General features: G+C 33.7%; 1 protein-coding gene and 1 long non-coding RNA gene across 4 annotated transcripts; both read right to left on the bottom strand.

The window, feature by feature from the left end:
- Positions 1 to 1380: 1380 nt before the first annotated feature.
- LOC116118720 (mediator of RNA polymerase II transcription subunit 15a-like) lies at positions 1381 to 17159 on the bottom strand. 3 transcript variants are annotated; one of them, XM_031404694.1, is made up of 6 exons: positions 16987 to 17159; positions 15530 to 15635; positions 4099 to 4160; positions 3784 to 3858; positions 3135 to 3459; positions 1381 to 1664 (listed from the first exon to the last, which is right to left on the bottom strand). In XM_031404694.1, the coding sequence occupies exons 1-6, from the start codon at positions 17095 to 17097 to the stop codon at positions 1660 to 1662; spliced, it is 684 nt and encodes a 227-aa protein (XP_031260554.1). In that variant the 5' UTR covers positions 17098 to 17159; the 3' UTR covers positions 1381 to 1659. The 3 variants fall into 3 exon arrangements, with proteins under 3 accessions (XP_031260554.1, XP_031260552.1, XP_031260553.1); XM_031404692.1 differs by lacking the exon at positions 16987 to 17159 and adding an exon at positions 16673 to 16843; XM_031404693.1 differs by lacking the exons at positions 15530 to 15635; positions 16987 to 17159 and adding exons at positions 5060 to 5165; positions 6565 to 6718.
- LOC116118721 lies at positions 11801 to 13718 on the bottom strand. Its single transcript, XR_004126201.1, has 2 exons — positions 13579 to 13718; positions 11801 to 12065 (listed from the first exon to the last, which is right to left on the bottom strand). It is a non-coding gene; the product is annotated as an uncharacterized LOC116118721 (long non-coding RNA).
- Positions 17160 to 21453: the final 4294 nt, after the last annotated feature.

The raw sequence follows: 21453 nt of genomic DNA, 5'->3' as shown, positions 1-21453 counted from the left end.
TAAATCTTGATTAGGTTTGTTTTTGTTATTTTATTTTGTTTTTGAGTATGAACTGAGTTGTTTAGCTAGGGTTTGATGTAACCTTGATACAATGATTCAAATTTATATGAATTGATTTACTTTGAGTTTTAATTTAATGATTGAGTGTTTATCTCTTTGCTTAATGACTTTTGGATACTTGATCACTATTCAAATGTGTGTTGTTCACAATGAGACTGAGAAGTGATTTGTAATTGTGCCTCTTAGGATAAATATCGTAGATTAAGCAAACGCTAGAGATAGGTTCAACGATTTATGAAATCTAAATAGAATTTCATAAAGCTTAAAAGACTTTGAACTATTAATCTTCATTTTGTTGGGTGCAAAAGCTTAGTAGGGATAAGTAAGAAAATATAGCTGGAGAAGGTATTTTCTAAAACTTAGGGAATTCCATTTTCAATCAAGGAATTAGAACTTTGGTAATAGATTCTATGATTTGTGTTAGCGTATCTAGGTGAAATCAACACCCTAGTATTTTTTTTAGCATTTTGTTTAATTAGTTAAATTGTTGGGTTTTGCTTTAATTTCATTATCATTCATTTATATTTTCTTAAATTGTATTTAGTTCTTTAATTTTCCACCAATCCAATTTATTGTTACTTTAATTAGGACTTAAACTAGAGAAATCGGTACTGAGTAACACTATCCGAGTGGAAACGATACTCTACTTATCACTTTATTACTTTTTGAGGCTAGTACAATTTCTACATTTGTATGTTTGTCAAAAATACACATCAGTAAACTCATTTGATTATATTGAATTTAAGTCGATCGTTAGATTCTCGTGATTTTTTTTATCTCTTCACATTGAAGAGGTTTTTTCACGTAACAATTTGCTTGTGTTTCCTTGTGAATTTGATATTATTTTCTTATGTTTTCACCAGTTGATCGGCAAACAATGGCAGAGCGAGGGGCCCCCCAGAACAAATATCCTGGGTCCGCCACTGGGTAGAAAGAATATACTTTTTTTTCCTTAAGCCAGGTGAGGTGGAGGGGACTCGGTAGATATGTGCTGATAAAAAAGGGCCAGATAAATTTGATTAGAACATGACAGGTTCAGATCTATGTCATGTCCCGGAAGATGATCAGACAAAGTTTTCTACAACAAACACGATCGAAAACTAAAAGCAACCGAATACCTTTCTTCTGTCCTTCAAAAACATTTTTATCTACCATAATCCACCTTTAGATGATAGATTTAAATAGGACTTTTTGATTACCTAAAACTTCATAGTGCCGAAAGCACTTCCAAAAACCTACTTGACCGAATAAAAGTTCTGAAATCCATGCATCATATGATAATTAAAGCAAAACTTCTGCAATCCATAAAAAATTTAACAATTCAAAGCACTCTCAAATACACTTTATGATAAGTTGCAGTCTATAATCATACAACAATTCAGTTGACAATCTTAAGATTTTAAAAGTCTTAGGATCATATCCATCCACATTATTTAGTTTCAGCTTTGAAACTCAGAATCATGATATCAAAACTATTTGGGGCTACAAGTCTATATATGTAGTAAATTTATAATGCTTCTCAAGGCCTTCAACATAGTCATAATAATTCCCAGCTAAACAAAGTGTTTCCAACTCTTAATGTTGCCGAAGACCACACACTTAGGCTGGCAAAAACCAATAGAAAACTTAATGAGAGAATGTATTAGCAGATAAAAGTGAAAACATAGTGGCAGCAAAATGTTAAGTGAAAACAAATCACAGCAAGTACGTAATTCATTCGATATAAATGAAAAAAACAGTATAATGAAATAAAGTTCACCAGAAAACAACTAATACAGAAAAGATTTGAGCATCCACTTCTCCCGTAACAAATAAATGAACTAAAAGAGAGCATTTATGATCTCTTCCAACAAGAAAGAGGTCATAAAACAATTCATTGATTTTCATAATCAACTATGTATATAAAAATCCAAGACACTTAACCAGATAAATTACATGACAATTCAGTTAAGAATCTCCGGATTTTCAGAAGGCTCAGGATTTTTTAGTTTAATCTTTGAAACATAAATCATGATATTGAAACAACGTATAGCTACAAATATATAGATGTAATAAATCTATAATGCTTCTCCAGGCCCTTAAAAGAGTCTTAATAATTTTCAGATTATCAAATTGTTCTGACTATTAATGTGGTTGAAGAGCACATTCAGGCTGGAAAAAGAACCAGTAGAACACATAACAAGAGAATGTATTAATGGATACAGGTGAAAATATAATTGCAGCAAAATGTGAAGCGAAAATATCATATAATGATTACAAGTGCAGAATCAATTATGACAATTTTTGGACTATTAGCTCGATCCACTAATCCAATGCCTAGGTTCTAGAATGTTAATAGTATTTCATACCTCATGTCCATGTCAAAAACACAAAAACCTATATCAATGTCATAAATCAAACATCATATTCTTCTTCAGAATAATATAATTGAGAATTATTCATCTAAAAAAGGTGGTTTGAATGGTGTTTTAACTAGAGAAAATTTCATTCCCATTTGTTTTTCCCTTCATCAAATTCATAAGTCCTTGTCTTGGTGAATTTTTGACTTCTTAGGTGGTAATTAATATCACCGAATTGGAAGAAAAAATTGTGCTTCATGTCTCACAAATAGAAGTCAATATTGGAAGAAAAAATATGGGTGTCATTTGAAAGGGAAAAAGACAAGACATTCACCAAAGGTCTCAAGTCAATTTAGAAACCGTTTTCAGAGAGCTACATTAAGGGAGTGAGTTTTTGAGTGTGAGAGATATTGGATGTATTTGGGATCTGGGTTTGAGAGTTCTTCCACCAAAATTTGTGTACTCCACTTTGCTAGTGAAATTCTTCCTTTATCTTTGCCTTTGGATGTAGGCTAAAAAGTCGAACCACATGAATTATTGTGTTTTGTATGTTATTAATTATCCTTACTTGTTTTGCCCTTAGTGTTGGGTCTATCACAACAATTCATTCATTCGGGTAAGTGTATGAATAAAGATAAGATAGTACTTGCCAAAAAGCATAATGGGATGGGTTAAATTGCAACTGAAGATACAATAAATGCATCACATGATGTAAAATGTTCTTTCATGAATTACCTTGTGAGTTCATTGATTGTATCTGTGGGTTCATTTGATTGTCATGGGGCTGAACTTGAGTAAGTTGTGACTGTGGCTGCTGCATGGAATGCCTATGAGGTGGGGGAAGTTGCCCTGGTTGCAGTGAAGAAACAGGCTTCCTGGGCCTATTTGCATTTATAAAATTGATAATTTGCTTCTCGTAGGAACCCAGCTTTTCCCTATAATCAGGTGAGATATTACTTTTGGACACCTGTAAGAATGTTATAATACGCTCCAATATGGTCTTAAAAATTTCCAGCTTCTCAACCTGTTCCCACTTTAGTTGTTGAGGATGAGAATCATGCTGGCAGGTAGATAGTACAGTTTATATAGTAAGAACCCCAACTCTATCAACGGATAAAATAACAAGTTAACTAAATATTTAAGCAAAAATGTTGGTAAAAAGATTCTTTTTTTTTTAATGTGTGTTTCTCAAAAGAGCAAGGTGGAGGCAAGAGGTTTGGTTGACATGAGCAAAAGATCTTCTGATGAAAACAGGCCAGAAAAATTTGATTAGCGTATAACAGTTAAAATGTAAGTTAGTGCCTCCAGAGCTAAGATGAAATCCTAGTTAATAAATAAGGCGAGGCATTAAGTTTCAAGGAAATATACAAAATCAGTGACTTACTTGTTGCAGTTTAGCAGATATTTTCTGATACGTTTCGTTTAATTCCAGTAAATACATCTCTTTCATGGCTTTAATCTGCAAATAAATTTTTTTGCAAGATGTCAATCTTAAATTCTTCAACTTGTCACTATGGTATGTTCATAGTCTCGAATTGGTTATTCACTGTTGTTCCAGCAACTACAATCATTCTTAAGGGACTGTAGTTTTTTCCAAATCAAAATTTACCCCATCAAACCCATGACCGCACCTTCAAAATATATGTATTGTTTTACCAAGATTATAAGTAAATTTCATCTAAGGGGCATAACGAAATACCTTTTGATAGACCTCCTCTTTCCAATCACCCCTCTTTGAATGTCCTGTATGGGCTGTGCAATCTAGAGATGCTAACATTATTAAACTTTTGTGCATGTAATTTCACCAGGAAACTGTTAAAAAGAAAAATAACTGAGACAAACATGAGTTGGACTCAGGACACCATTGCTCTAGCAAAAAGAAATTATACATGTGTGATTCAGTTAAAATGATCAGGAAGTAATCCAAATGAAAAGAACATTTCATGCAAGAAATCTAAGTTCAAATAGCATAAGCTAAATGGGATCATATCATGCAACTTTTGACAGAGGAATTGACAGCAACACAAAAAAGAAAATCACAGGCAAACAAATAATTGATATGATATAAATGAACCAAGGAGCATAATGAAATAGGGCTACCAGAAATCAATCAGTATAATATAACAATAATAATAATAATAATAAAAAGACAACATTTGTGCACTCTTCCAACAAGATAAAGATGAAAGAAAAATTTCATTGCTTTTCACAATCAACCATGCATGTCAAAATTCCTCAGCACTTCGTAACATAAATTACATGACAATTTAGTTAATAATCTTAAGATTTTCTTAAGTCTCTGGATCATATTTGTTTACTTATCTACTTTGAGGTTTGAAATGCAAATCATGATGGTGAAACTGTTATAGATACAAGTATATATATGTGTGAAGCTATAATGCTTTGCAAGGCCCTCTAGAAATTCTAAATAGTTTCCAGCTTATCAAACTATTCTGAATCTTAATGTTAGGGAAGAGCACATTCAAGTTGGCAGGAAAAAAAAAAAAAAAAAAATAGAAATCATAACAAGAGACGGTGTTATTGGATAAAAGTGAAGCTAAAATTGCAGCTAAATGTAAAGAGAAAATATCACATAATACTTTCAAGTAAAGCTACCATAAATCAAATACAAAACGTAAAATGTTCTTTCATGTCATTACCTGGACCACGGAGTCTGTTGCTATTGCCAGTATTGCTGGATTGTAAAAAAATAGCTGCTGCATTTTGAGACCTCAACTCCATTGTAAGCCCGTTTAGAGATCTTTTCTGTAGATAATCCAAATGAAATTAGAGATCAATCTAAATTTTTATATCTCAGAGTACTCTGTGTTACCAAACTAAAAATATAAGTAAAAAAAAGAAAAAAAAAATGATTTGTTGTTCCTGCTGTTGTTTGATATGTTGACATTGCAGCAATATTCGTCTGGAGGGACCATGAGGAATGGATTCATTTGGCCTTATCTGCCTTTACCTCAAACTTTTGTTGCCAGTTGTATCTAGCCTCACCAATTAAAGAAGTAAATCATCAAATATTGACAGAATAAGTTCTTGAACTTTTGTTATCTGCCTTGACAACTTTCACCCTATGACCCTTGTTATTAAATACTTGTGAGAAACATGGTTGTTTCTCCACTTGTTATGTGCCACAAAAGGTAGGGCAGTACCTGACTTTTATACCATTTGAAAAGGCAAAAGCACTAAAGGATTAACGAAACTAACAGGCCATTTCTTGAAGAATAAACTAGACGTTTATGGATAAAATAATTAAGATACAAGACTAATGATGTCTCTTGTGCTAAAAAAGACTCCTTTTTGTACTAGACAGTAAAGCTTAAGACATAGAGGAAACAAATCTAATGAGAAAGAATGTCCAGTTATAACAGTAATCTTACTAGCATAAAGTAAATTATGAAAGAATAGTAATTAATCCTCTAACATAAAGTAAACTAGATAAAATAGGATTCTGGATCTCCCATGGAAACCCCCCTACATCAAATAGCATTACACAAAGTACATGTAATCTAAAGATTTTGGAAGCCTTTCAGCTGTGATGCTATATGATCCAAGTAGTTATCATATCACAGCTATACTCACTACCTGTCTTTCCTACAAAAATTTACAGTTAAAAGGGCATATTGATCTTTCTCAATACAAAAAATTCTCATCTAAGAGCCTGGAAGTCATTTGCATCATTTATTTATTTTCTTTTTATCAAAACTTCAATTCAATGAAATCCATCTTGATCATAACAACATTCATAGTATCTAATCTCAGAGCACTCGCAGCTAGAGGCCCTTACATAAATTATAAATCCTATATGTTGTTTCCTGCATAACTTCATCCGGTTACGGTTCTTCAGGTAATCATAGTAAAAAAGAATAACAAAAGTGAATCTGTTTGTTTCATTGGAAATGTTCTGGAGAAAAATAAGAACTTCAATCCTGTATACACAACAATATCTGAAACACCCACAAACAAAAATATCTGAAGCACCAACAAACAAGAATATCTGAAGCACCCACAAACAAGAATATCTGAAGCACCCACATAAAACAAGGAATACCCAGATAAAAAAATTCACAGGGAAAAGTTTGTAAAGGCAAATTTGCCTTTAAAAAAGAAACGAAAAGAAACGAAAAGAAGAGAAAAAATCAATCTAGACTACCTGGTCATGGTGTGCGGTAGGGGGCGTTCGTTTGATAATTTTCTTTGAATTCTCATTGAGAGAGAAAGGCTTTACAGATTTTCCCGTCATTGATTGCTTGTTTTCTCTCATGAGAAAGAGAAGCAGCGAAGAAACAAAGTTTTCAGGTTGCGTTGACTCCGATCCAATATTAATTTATTGTACGAAGGAATGATATATTAATGAAAAGGGAAATAATACAGTACCGTTAATGCACGCCAAATTTATGTATGAATGATGTACTGTAATCCTGATTATTGACTAATCAGGATTGTATTACGTAATTTGGTGCATAAATTCGATACACATTCTTCGATAACTGTAACATTGCTCTAATGAAAAATAGATTAAAGATTGGTAGATGTAAATATTATCATAGAGGCTTTTTGTAACGCCCTACTTGAAGTACGTATTTAAGATTTGCTGTATTACTTAAATGTTCATTCAGTCAGCTTCAATTGAGTTGTATGTTGAGTTGGTTGAGTGTTTGCCTTGAAATTGATTGAAATTTGAGGAATTTTGGAATGGCAGTCTTCGCCGGGGCGAAGAATAGTCTTTGCTGCGGCGACGTTGACTTTATAATTACGGTGTCGATTCTGTCAGTTTTCGTCGGGGCGACGGAATTTCTTCGCCACGGCGACGGGACGGCAGAAAAGTTTTCTTGAGGTTTCTAAATATTTCTCCATAGGGGAAAAATGACTATTCTACCCCTAATTAGCAGGAAAAGTGGGGAGTAAAATGTAAAGAAATTTAATGGAAAATAGGTTAGTGTGGGGGTGTGAATGTAATGAATCAAAGGATATAGATGAAATTTCTAAGAAAAAACAAGGGCAAAATGGGAAAGGAAGGTTATAATATGAGCTAAAAAGCGTTAAGTGACATAAACCCTTCATTTTCATTCAGTTCCACCGCCATACCAATTCTCTCAATTTTCCTTTCAATTTTCCTAAGATTTCTAAGGGGTTTAAGAGAGCTTTTGGGTAATTTTAGTAGAAATTTCATCTCAAGCATCCTAAGGTAAGGATGAGTTTTGCTTATGGTTATATTGAAGTCTTATATTGTTATTATTGTTCTTGTTGTTGTTTTAAGTTGATGAGAGAAGACAAGACAACAAGGGGAAGGAAAAGTGGTAGAGAAGTCATTTTTTCACAAGGTAAGTAAATCAAACCAAGTTGAGATTTGAATAAGCTTTTGAGTAGAGATTGAGTAGAGATGTATGCATGTATAAGTATGTAGTATGCTTGATGAGAAATTTAGTTGAGATAAGTAGCTATTTTGTGGTTGTTGGATACACTTCATGTATGAGAAGTGTTTTAGTGTGTATGGAGAAGTGGAGATTTAGATGAAGTTTTGGGAGATGTTGTGTAAACCTATTTGGAAGTGTTTTCTTTGATAGGGATTATGGTTATATGAGGGAGTTTTCTCCCATTTTGGATGGCTAGAGAATGAAGTAGAGTAGTAATTAGAGTAGAGTTTTTATATACACATGAGTTGTTTGATGAAATGCCTAAGAGAAATATGAGTATGATTAGTCAACCTTAATTCTTGTAACATGGCATCTTGGCATCTCCTAATTGCATTAATGAGCATAGACCACCCATGTGCATTTACTTGTGTTTTGGGTAATAGCTTGAGAGAGAGTAGAGATTTTTGAGTATAAGTTACACTATGAATACTAATTGGAGAAAGAGTACAGAATGTTGAGAATTAGCAACTCTAATAGTAAAGAGAACGAGAGAATCAACACTAGAGAATAAAAGAGAGAAAAGAGAATAGAATAGGTTGTGCGATGGGGAACCCGTGAGTAATGGGTAGAGTATTCCCGCATGTACGCCGCATTGAGAGAGCGACATGAGTATGAGAGAGAGAAGTGGTGTAGCCCGCGAGAGTACATGTGGATGAGGGCTATACCTGAGAGTACCTGAGAGAGAGAGAGTTTATACACTCACATGGCCAAGGGTTCCGAATCCATGTATAACCGAGTCCGATCGGCTAGAATGAGGAGAAGTCACGTAGAGCAGGAGTGAGTCTCAGCCGTGCCTCCGGTAAGATGAGGTCGTGACTACTAAAGAGAGTCAGTAGAAAAGAGTTATGTGAAAGAGAAAATAGAGAGAAGTATAAGAAAGAGAAAGTAAATGAGAATTATAAGGAAAGAATTAGAGAGAGAGAGTTACGGGGATAGATGAGTAGAGGATTTGCTTACTGAGCATTAGTTGTGCTCACCCCGTTGTTTTCCATGTTTTTGCAGGATCTAGGTGAGGACACAGTCAGATGGGCATCGGCAAGCGAAGGGAAATGGCTACACTGTCCACCTTATTTTGATCATTTGTACATGATACAACTTTTTTGTAAAAGAATATATACGTTTAATAAAAGAAAATTTTGGGCCCAACCTTTTTATGCTATTTTATATGTATTTTATTATGTACATGTTTTATGAATATTTGAGTAGAAAGCGGCTATTACATTTTTGGTATCAGAGCCGAGATTTTGGGATTTGACAGTGTACCATTCTCGTCGCTACAATGTCCGAGAGCCGACTGTGTAAGTTAATTTTTTCCTTACGTTAAGTTTTCTTTAAATTGATCAAGTATGGTTGTTTTGTAGATGAGACGTAGTAACAGGAGGAAGGGTAAGAGTGTGATGAACGAGAGAGAATCCTCTAACCCATCAGAACCAACTCCCCCTACCCTTGATGAGACGATGATTCGAACTGTTGTCCAGCAGGTATTAGCGGAGAGTCAGGGGAAAATTGTTCAGGAGAGAACCGAGACCCCCAGTAGAGTACCACCCACCAGACAAGAGCGAGAAAGGCCGGTACCTCAGACAGTATAGACTCGGGTTGATTCAATTCAAGGCCTTGCAAACCGGCACTAGCCGCCAACGTTTAGGGGTACTAGGGACCCGTTAGAGGCAGAGGAGTGGTTTAAGTCCGTAGAGCGGACGACGACACTGTTTCCTATGAATGATAAAGAGAGGATTAGATATGCTAGTTTCTTATTTAAGGGAGATGCTCGGATTTGGTGGGAATTAATAGAAGAGACTCATGATATGGCCTCGATGACCTGGAAAGAATTCAGAAGATTGTTTGAGGCTGAGTATCGAATAGAAGATTGAGTACATGAGAAAGTCCAAGAGTTTATTCATCTGAAGTAGGGGACTAGTACTGTGAAAAAATATTTAGTAAGATTCAACTCCCTTGCTCGTTTTGCACCCGGGATAGTGTATACACTGGAGTTAAGGAGAGATAAGTTTGTGCAAAGGTTGAGATCAGATATTGCCCGAGATCTTATGATAGGAGCCGAGCCCCCTTATACTTACAGTGAAGCTCTAGCAAGGGCTTTAAGGGCAGAGATCTATGTAAACAAATATCTTGCAGAAGGGTTACCTCCAGCGGTACCCAGTGAACCATCCACTACTTTATAGAGGGAGAGAATAGATGTCTCAAGGAACAAAGATGTAAGGGTCAAGAAGAAGTTTCAACCTAAGAGAAACAGGAGAGACTGGCAGAACAAGCAGCCCAGGACCGAAGGGTTTCCCCCTTGCACTAAATGCAGGAGGAACCATACAAAAGAGTGTTTGAGGGATAGAAATGTATGTTACAGGTGCCGATACCAGGGCATCTGATGAGGGATTGTAAAGTTCCCCTTCCACCGATTCCTCTTCCACCTATAGCTCAGACTTCTAGAGGTACCAATGCCAGAGTGTTTACAGTGGCATAGGGTGAAGCCGAGGCCAGTCCATCAGTTGTAACTGGTCAGTTGTTATTCCACGCTGTTTCCTTATATGCTTTAATTGATTCTGGGGCTATCCATTCTTTTATTTCTCATAGGATGATAGAGAGATTAGGTTTGAAACATATTAGAGTGAGTTAACCTATTAAGATAGAGTTACCTGATGGGGTGAGTGTTTTGATTCAAGAGATGTTATTGGGAGAATCCGTAGTGATCCATGGACGAGAGTTAGCAGTTGATTTAATAGTTTTTGATATGCCTGGACTTCCTAGGGAGATATGAAGTAGAAATTGATTGTCGGAAGAAAAAAGCGAGATTTAATCTCGATAGCGGAGATAAGTTTAGTTTTGGAGAGGGCCATCAGTTGAGTATGTTGATTAGTAGTGTAAAGGCTAAAAAGATGTTGAGAAAGGGGTGTTTCGGATATATTGCCCATGTAGTGCAGGGTGGTGATGTTCCACAGCCAGAAATTCAGAGGGTGCCGATAGTTCGAGAATTTTTAGATGTGTTTCCGGAAGACTTAACAGGTTTGCCACTGGAAAGAGAGGTTGAGTTTAGTATTGAACTAGCACCAAGAGCAACACCAATATCTAATCTGATCACTCAATTCTACAATGACTCTTTCATTCTTCTCATCCACTTAATTTATAACTTGCAATTCATCGACATCATGGTCCTAATTTTGTAATGCTTAAACAATTAACAATTGTCTATAGCTTCACATCAGTTTAACCATTTAGTAACTGTATTTACAATTTCATCAATGACACTTATCTTTGTTGATTTTAAGATACGATCTTCTATTCGTTTAAAAAGTAGACAATTGAAACGCTGAATTGAAAACATGAATTGAAATCCTAATACTTTACTACTAAAACATGAATTATAAAATAAGAAATTTTTGTAAATACAGTTCTATTAAATTATAATCTCCTCATCGTAATAAAATTAATTAGTCTTACCATTATAATCATAGAAAGGTTGTACTTTACAATTTTAGTTTCAAACTCATAAATGTTGCTGGTAGAAAGGAGCGCAGATGGAGTGATCATGATCCTCCATTGAAAAAGAATTTGAAGTAAATAGATCTCTTGATGTTCAAAAGAATGCACTTCATGATGAGACCACATAATTCCAGAACAGTAACTCCGTCACGACCAAGATGGTGATAAATCAACATCTGGTTTACAACATTAGTTTCCAAGAAAGTTTATTCTTGTTCTTGAGATTGTTATTAATTGTTTGCTTTCTAAAAGATTCGGGGAAAACATATTGATTTCACTGTTTAGAATTTGATTTAAAAGTGTTTTTGCTTACTTTAAATCGACTTTTTGATTACTTCTCATAGTGCCAAAAGCACTTCCAAAAACCTAGTTGACCGAATAAAAGTTCTGAATTCCATGCATCATATGATAATTGAAGTAAAACTTCTGCAATCCATAAAACATTTAACAATTCAAAGCACTCTCAAACACACTTTATGATAAGTTAAAACTTTTTGCAGTCTATAATCATACAACAATTCAGTTGACAATCTTAAGATTTTAAAAGTCTTAGGATCATATCCATCCACATTATTTAGTTTCAGCTTTGAAACTCAGAATCATGATATCAAAACTATTTGGGGCTACAAGTCTATATATGTAGTAAATTTATAATGCTTCTCAAGGCCTTCAACATAGTCATAATAATTCCCAGCTAAACAAAGTGTTTCCAACTCTTAATGTTGCCGAAGACCACACACTTAGGCTGGCAAAAACCAATAGAAAACTTAATGAGAGAATGTATTAGCAGATAAAAGTGAAAACATAGTGGCAGCAAAATGTTAAGTGAAAATATCACATAATACTTACAAATACAGAAAACAAATCACGGGCAAGTACATAATTCATTCAATATAAATGAAAAAAAGAGTATAATGAAATAAGGTTCACCAGAAAACAACTAATACAGAAAAGATTAGAGCATCCACTTCTCCTGTAACAAATAAATGAACAAAAAGAGAGCATTTATGATCTCTTCCAACAAGACAGAGGTGAAAAAACAATTCATTGATTTTCATAATCAACTATGTATATAAAAATCCAAGACACTTAACCAGATAAATTACATGACAATTCAGTTAAGAATCTCCGGATTTTCAGAAGGCTCAGGATTTTTTAGTTTAATCTTTGAAACATAAATCATGATATTGAAACAACGTATAGCTACAAATATATAGATGTAGTAAATCTATAATGCTTCTCCAGGCCCTTAAAAGAGTCTTAATAATTTTCAGATTATCAAATTGTTCTGACTATTAATGTGGTTGAAGAGCACATTAAGGCTGGAAAAAGAACCAATAGAACACATAACAAGAGAATGTATTAATGGATACAGGTGAAAATATAATTGCAGCAAAATGTGAAGTGAAAATATCATATAATGATTACAAGTGCAGGATCAATTATGACAATTTTTGGACTATTAGATCGATCCAATAATCCAATGCCTAGGTTTTAGAAAGTTAATAGTATTTCATACCTCATGTCCATGTCAAAAACACAAAAACCTATATCAATGTCATAAATCAAACATCATATTCTTCTTCAGAATAATATAATTGAGAATTATTCATCTAAAAAAGGTGGTTTGAATATTGTTTTAACTAGAGAAAATTTCATTCCCATTTGTTTTTCCCTTCATCAAATTCAAGAGTCCTTGTCTTGGTGAATTTTTGACTTCTTTGGTGGTAATTAATATCACCGAATTGGAAGAAAAAATTGTGCTTCATGTCTCACAAATAGAAGTCAATATTGGAAGAAAAAATATGGGTGTAATTTGCAAGGGAAAAAGACAAGCCATTCACCAAAGCTCTCAAGTCATTTTAGAAACCGTTTTCAGAGAGCTACATTAAGGGAGTGAGTTTTTGAGTGTGAGAGATATTGGGTGTATTTGGGATTTGAGTTTGAGAGTTTTTCCACCAAAATTTGTGTACTCCATTTTCTTAGTGAAATTCTTCCTTTATCTTCGCCCTTGGATGTAGGCTAAAAAGCCGAACCACGAGAATTATTGTGTTTTGTATGTTATTAATTATCCTTATTTGTTTTGCCCTAAATTATTATCCTTAGTGTTGGGTCTATCACAACAATTCATTCATTCGGGTAAGTGTATGAATAAAGATAAAATAGTACTTGCCAAAAAGCATAATGGGATGGGTTAAATTGCAACTGAAGATAAAATAAATGCATCACATGACGTAAAATGTTCTTTCATGAATTACCTTGTAAGTTCATTGATTGTATCTGTGGGTTCATTTGATTGTCATGGGGCTGAACTTGAGTAAGTTGTGACTGTGGCTGCTGCATGGAATGCATATGAGGTGGGGGAAGTTGCCCTGGCTGCAGTGAAGAAACAGACTTCCTGGGCCTATTTACATTTATAAAATTGATAATCTGCTTCTCGTAGGAACCCAGCTTTTCCCTTAAATTAGGTGAGATATTACTTTTGGACACCTGTAAGAATGTTATAATACGCTCCAACACGGTCTTAAAAATTTTCAGCTTCTCAGCCTGTTCCCACTTTAGTTGTTGAGGATGAGAATCATGCTGGCAGGTAGATAGTACAGTTTACACAGTAAGAACCCCAACTCTATTAACGGATAAAATAACAAGTTAACAAAATATTTAAGCAAAAATGTCGGTAAAAAGATTCCTTTTTTTTTCTTTTTTTTTTTAAATGTGTGTTTCTCAAGAGAGCGAGGTGGAGGTGAGAGGTTTGGTTGATATGAGCAAAAGATCTTCTGATGAAAACAGGCCAGAAAAATTTAATTAGCATATAACAGCTAAAATGTAAGCTACTGCCTCCAGAGCTAAGATGAAATCCTAGTTAATAAATAAGGCGAGGCATCAAGGAAATATACAAAACCAGTGACTTACCTGTTGCAGTTTAGCAGATATTTTCTGATACATTTCGTTTAATTCCAGTAAATACATCTCTTTCATGGCTTTAATCTGCAAATAAATTTTTTTGCAAGATGTCAATCTTAAATTCTTCAACTTGTCACTATGGTATGTTCATAGTTTCTAATTGGTTATTCCCTGTTGTTCCAGCAACTACAATCATTCTTAAGGGACTGTAGTTTTTTCCAAATCAAAATTTACCCCATCAAACCCATGACCGCACCTTCAAAATATATATATTGTTTTACCAAGATTATAAGTAAACTTCATCTAAGGGGCATAACGAAATACCTTTTGATAGACCTCCTCTTTCCAATCACCCCTCTTTGATTGTCCTATATGGGCTGTGCAATCTAGAGATGCTAACATTATTAAACTTGTGTGCATGTAATTTCGCCAGGAAATTGTTAAAAAGAAAAATAACTGAGACAAACATGAGTCAGACTCAGGACACCATTGCTCTAGCAAAAAGAAATTATACATGTGTGATTCAGTTAAAAGATCAGAAAGTAATCCAAATGAAAAGAACATTTCATGCAATAAATCTAAGTTCAAATAGCATAAGGTAAACGGGATCATACCATGCAAGTTTTGACAGAGGAATTGACAGCAACACAAAAAGAAAAATCACAGGCAAACAAGTAATTCATATGATATAAATGAACCAAGGAGCATAATGAAATAGGGCTACCAGAAAACAATCAGTAAAATATATATATATATATATAAAATAATAATAATAATAATAAAAAGACAACATTTGTGCACTCTTCCAACAGGATAAAGATGACAGAAAAATTTCATTGCTTTTCACAATCAACCATGCATGTCAAAATTCCTCAGCACTTCATAAGATAAATTACATGACAATTTAGTTAATAATCTTAAGATTTTCAAAAGTCTCTGGATCATATTTGTTTACTTATCTACTTTGAGGTTTGAAATGCAAATCATGATGGTGAAACTGTTATAGATACAAGTATACATATGTGTGAAGCTATAATGCTTTGCAAGGCCCTCTAGAAATTCTAAATAGTTTCCAGTTTATCAAACTATTCTGAATCTTAATGTTAGGGAAGAGCACATTCAAGTTGGCAGAAAAAAAAAAAAAAAAAAAAAAAAAAAATAGAAATCATAACAATAGATGGTATTATTGGATAAAAGTGAAGATACAATTGCAGCTAAACGTAAAGAGAAAATATCACATAATACTTTCAAGTAAAGCTACCATAAATCAAATACAAAACGTAAAATGTTCTCTCATGTCATTACCTGGACCAGGGAGTCTGTTGCTATTGCCAGTATTGCTGGATTGTAAAAAAATAGCTGCTGCATTTTGAGACCTCAACTCCATTGTAAGCCCGTTTAGAGATCTTTTCTGTAGATAATCCAAATGAAATTTGAGATCAATCTAAATTTTTATATCTCAGAGTACTCTGTGTTACCAAACTAAAAGTGTAAGTAAAAAAAAAAAAAAAATGATTTGTTGTTCCTGCTGTTGTTTGATATGCTGGCATTGCAGCAATATATTTGAGTTCGTCTGGAGGGACAATGAGGAATGTACTCATTTGGCCTTATCTGCCTTTACCTCAAACTTTTGTTGCCAGTTGTATCTAGCCTCACCAGCTTAAGAAGTAAATCATCAAATATTGACAGAATAAGTTCTTGAACTGTTGTTATCTGCCTTGACAACTTTCACCCTATGATCCTTGTTATTAAATACTTGTGAGAAACATTGTTGTTTCACCAATTGTTACGTGCCACAAAAGGTAGGGCAGTACCTGACTTGTATACCATTTGAAAAGGCAAAAACACTAAAGGATTAACGAAACTAACAGGCCATTTCTTGAAGAATAAACTAGACGTTTATGGATAAAATAATTAAGATACAAGACTAATGATGTCTCTGGTGCTCAGAAAGACTCCTTTTTGTACTAGACAGTAAAGCTTAAGACATAGAGGAAACAAATCTAATGAGAAAGAATGTCCAGTTATAACAGTAATCTTACTAGCATAAAGTAAATTATGAAATAATAGTAATTAATCCTCTAACATAAAGTAAACTAGATAAAATAGGATTCTGAATCTCCCATGGAAACCCCCTACATCAAATAGCATACACAAAGTACATGTAATCTAATGATTTTGGAAGCCTTTCAGCTGTGATGCTATATGATCCAAGTAGTTATCATATCACAGCTATACTTACCACCTGTCTTTCCTGCAAAAATTTACAGTTAACAGGGCATATTGATCTTTCTCAATACAAAAAAATTCTCATCGAAGAGCCTGGACGTCATTTGCATCATTTATTTATTTTCTTTTTCTCAAAACTTCAATTCAATGAAATCCATCTTGATCATAACAACATTCATAGTATCTAATCTCATAGCACTCGCAGCTAGAGGCCCTTACATAAATTATAAATCCTATATGTTGTTTCCTGCATAACTTCATCCGGTTACGGTTCTTCAGGTAATCATAGTAAAAAAGAATAACAAAAGTGCATCCGGTTGTTTCATTGGAAATGTTCTGGAGAAAAATAAGACCTTCAATCCTGTATACACCCATAAACAAGAATATCTGAAACACCCACAAACAAGAATATCTGAAGCACCCACATAAAACAACGAATACCCAGATAAAAAAATTCACAGGGACAAGTTTGCAAAGGCAAATTTGCCTTTAAAAAAGAAACGAAAAGAAGAGAAAAAATCAATCTAGACCACCTGGTCATGGTGTGCGGTAGGGGGCGTTCGTTTGGTAATTTTCTTTGAATTCTCATTGAGAGAGAAATGCTTTCCAGATTTTCCCGTCATTGATTGCTTGTTTTCTCTCATGAGAAAGTGAAGCAGCGAAGAAACAAAGTTTTCAGGTAGCGTTTATTCCAAGCCAATATTAATTTATTGTATGATGGAATGATATATTAATGAAAAATGGATTAAAGATTGGCGGACGTATTAAAATATTATCGGAGAGACTTCAATCGAAGAAAAATGTTATCCTTATAAAGATATTACAAAAAAAAGCTACAAAATAACATTAGAAAAAAAAAAAAAAAAAAAAAAAAAAAAAAAAAAAAAAAAAAAAAAAAGAGAAAGAGAGATAAATCATGAAGGTGAAGGTTAGAAATTGTCTTTATATACTTTTTTTGTTTTTGTCTTTATAAGACTAGTATTGCTCTTTATGAAATTATCTTTTTTTTTTTAATATTATTATTATTTAGAGAATTCTTTTATCATCTGCATTTCAGAATTTAGTTAAAGTACCTCAATCATTACAAAAGTATAAAATTTAATAAAATACCTCTAACCTCCCAAGACGATTATCGACCACCAACCACCACTGTCAACCGTTGTCAATAGTCGTTGGAACGACATACGACCGATTAGATGTGGTATGTTGTGTGCCGATTTGGCTGTTTCTTGCTAGATCCATGGCCGGATACGATGGCCAAATTCATGATCGTTTCTAGCTAAATTTATGGATCTGGCCGTTTATTTTTAACCAACCATGGATCTGGGCAAAAACTATCGGATCGGTGTACAGTTGGCCAGATCTAATTGGTCGTGAGCTATTTCGAAGACTATTGACGACAATCCACAGTGGTGGTCGATAGCTGACAATCGTCTTAGGTGGTTGAGGGTATTTTGGGTATTGTTCATGTAAATAGTGAGAGATATTTCTTTCCAAAAAATTAATTTATGAAGTTATAAAAGTCATTTTTGCACATTTGAGCTAATTATTATTTGATAGATATATGAGGATATTTATTAATTAAAGGCAAAATTAATATGAATAATGAATTATGCCAGTAATAAAAAAATCACTCCCTTTCGTTCGGATAAGGATTATATGTCTGCTTTTGAGACAATTACATTTATTTCATATACAAACATTTTGATCCTTTGACTAAACACGCTGTTAGTAGACTGTTAATTGAATTAAAAAGTATACTAAAATGACAAAAATATCATTCTAAAAATAATGAATAATGATTGGTGCGTAATGTATTGTGTTTGTGTAATGCATTTTTCCTTATTCTATTCAGAGTTATTTTCATCATTTTAGTATAATTCTCAAGTCAATTAACACTAATCTACGGTCAACAAAGTTCTATCAAGTCAAAGGACTAAAATGGTAGTAATTGAAATAAATAACCTAATGAATAGATCAAAACTATAAGGACGAAAATGTAGTTCTCTCCTCCCGCTTTTGGGTAAAAGAATTGGACTACATGTTAATGACCAAGATGCTTTTCATTTGCAAATTCATTATTAAATTACTAAAAATAATATATATAAAATTGTACAAATTATTAAATTTAACAATTTTATTATAACGTTCATTGTGCTTACTTCAACAAGAAGAAATTTACCAGTCTCCTTTCTCTTAATGAAAATTGAAAACGTATTTGTGTCTAAACTATTACCTTTAATTCATGCCCTCATATCACTCCTCAAAACTGCCATCGACAATTTTTATAAGACAAAACCGTGTATAATGAAGAAAGGAGTAGACTTTGAGATCGTTTTTTAGGGATTCAAATGGTTCAACATGCAAGAACCAAAATTATGATTTTTAAACTTAGCTTTGAAATTTTGAAACTTTGGTTTATGATGTTCAAAATACAATAGAGACTTAATTTTTTGCTTAAACTCTAGCAATATTCAAGCATTCATGCACTGGAACAATTGCTCGAACACATAACAAAACAAGTTATAGGTTTCAATTTTACGTTTAAGTTTTAGCACGACATACAGATGCATACCATATATTTTCTGTACTCATTAGAAAAGAATTTTAGAAAGCATAAAACAAGTTTAAAAAAATATTTACTAGTGATTATCTTGAAAGCAAATTAGCAATCCGAATACTTTCTATGGCCTAATCCCTTCTTAATCGTTGATCATGAAGAACTCCTATCAAGTCCTACATTTCCCTTTCACACAACACCTCACTCATAATAAAGAGTCCTATAAAGCATTGTCAATGTATCAGGGGAAAACACATCTAACGTCTCAATTGTCACACCCCACATGAATGCCTTGCAAAACCCCTCAAATCTCATACGCTCTCCACACCTATTGCTCTTATCACATTGTTGCCGAAATAAGGTTGTGACATTCTCTCACACACCTGTGTATGCACACCCTCATATATATCGTTATTGCAAACGCCCGATAGATAGTCATTAAAGTTTTCAACTCGTAACACAACCCAATAGCTTACGACTTACGAGACACCAGTTCCCTTTAGGCACAACTCTGTTGTCATGTCAATCCGTTATGATATCTCAGAAGATGACCAAACAAAGTTTTCTTCAATTCACATTAGTGAAAACTAAAAGCAACCAAATACCTTTGTTCTATCCTTAAAAACATACCATAATCTACCTTTAAAAGACACAAACAAAATAGTTTTGACTGTTTAAAAGTGTTTTTGGTTATTTTAAATCGACTTTTTGATCACCTAAAAGTACTTTTCATAGTGCCAAAAACCTACTTGACCGAATAAAAGTTCTGAAATCCATGCATCATATGATATTTGAAGTATAACTTCTACATGATATGATAATTAAAGTAAAACTTCTGCAATCCATACAATTCAAAGCACTCTCACATACACTTTATGATAAGTTAAAGCTTTTTGCAGTCTATAATCATACAACAATTCGGTTAACAATCTTAAGATTTTAAAAGTCTTAGGATCATACGTATTTACATTATTTAGTTTGAGCTTTGAAACTCATAATCATGATATCGAAACTATTTAGGGCTACAAGTCTATATATGTAGTAAATCTGTGATGCTGGTCGAGGCCTTCAACATAGTCTTAATAATTCCCAGCTAAACAAAGTGTTTCCAACTCCTAATGTTGCTGAAGACCACACACTCAGGCTGGCAAAGACCAATAAAAAACGTAATGAGAGAATTTTTTAGCAGATAAAAGTGAAAACATAGAGTGGCAGCAAAATGTTAAGTGAAAATATCACATAATACTTACAAATACAGGATCAATGACGCCTCTTTTTTCAAAAAGAGATCATGACGCGATTTGTGGACTATTAGATTGGTTCAATTTGAATATTTGAACACTAGTCTTCCAAAGTGCAATATTTATGTGTCAGATGTGAATTTTAACCATCAAAGTGTATTAATCCCACCTCTACTAAAGATGTACACAATATACACATATATAGGAACCAACCCTATCCTTAGTTTTAAAGTTACATTGTTTAACACCTTGTGTTGATGTCAAAAACATGAAAACTTAAATAATGTCACAAATCATGGATTATATCTCTAAAGGTAACATATTGTATTTCCAAAAAGCAGAATGGGATGGGTTAAAAATCGCAAGTGAATCTATAAATTAAACATACACATTGCCATATCCAGGCTCCCAAGATTTTTGGGACATGCTTGACGCACGACACCCAGTGTTAGGGGTGGGAAAAACCAGTTAACCGAACTGGTTTGGACATTTTCCAAACAGAACCGGAAAAACGGTTCAAGTAGAAATCCAAACCAAAAGCGAACCGAATTACTGCTTGAACCGGTTCTAAACTGAACCAAATAACTGGTTCAGTTTTCGGATTTGTTTTCCCACCCTAGCCTGTGTCCTTCTCAAAACACAAAGCTTGTAATCAATATCCAAAAGTTGTAGATTATTAATTGGATTACTATAATTGAGATGATAATTCATGACATGTTTGAATAGATTTAACCAACACTATCAGCCAAAAAGCATGATGGGATAGACCAAGTTGCAAGTGAAGTTTTCTGTGTCTGAAGAGAAGAATTCTCATGAATGTTGTTACCTTGATCCAGCGGTTTGTCGCTATTAGCAGCGGTATTGGATGGCAAAGAATTAGGCATAGGATTTTGATATTTTGACTCCATCGAAAGAATCTTCAAACATATTTTCGGCAAATAATCTGACTGAAATTTGAAATAAATATAAAATTTCAAATCTCATAGTACTTTAAATTCAAAAATCACCAAAAAAGAAAGACCCAATGTGCGAATATGCTATTAAACATAAACAAACAAATAAATAAATCAAAGAAAAGATCTAAAAAGCTAACAAATATAAGGACAGAGGCTCAATATGGTTAGAAAATCTTCCTTGGAAAGCTCCATGCTATGATGCGAGGCAAAAGATACAAAAATAACTTAATGAAATTTGAAAAG

This window comes from Pistacia vera, unplaced genomic scaffold, assembly GCF_008641045.1.
Source record: "Pistacia vera cultivar Batoury unplaced genomic scaffold, PisVer_v2 Contig857, whole genome shotgun sequence".
Taxonomy (NCBI): domain Eukaryota; kingdom Viridiplantae; phylum Streptophyta; class Magnoliopsida; order Sapindales; family Anacardiaceae; genus Pistacia; species Pistacia vera.
The sequence above is the reverse complement of the archived record's forward strand: the minus strand, read 5'-3'. Positions and strand labels throughout refer to the sequence as shown.

Excerpts from the sequence above, each read along its gene's own strand:
- LOC116118720 (XM_031404692.1), bottom strand. The coding sequence starts at position 16,828 with ATGGGTGTATACAGGATTGAAGGTCTTATTTTTCTCCAGAACATTTCC. Across the intron at positions 15,636-16,672 it reads ATATAGGATTTATAATTTAT|AAAAGATCTCTAAACGGGCT; the intron begins GTAAGGGCCTCT and ends GATTATCTACAG. Across the intron at positions 3,859-4,098 it reads AAGAGGAGGTCTATCAAAAG|ATTAAAGCCATGAAAGAGAT; the intron begins GTATTTCGTTAT and ends ATTTATTTGCAG.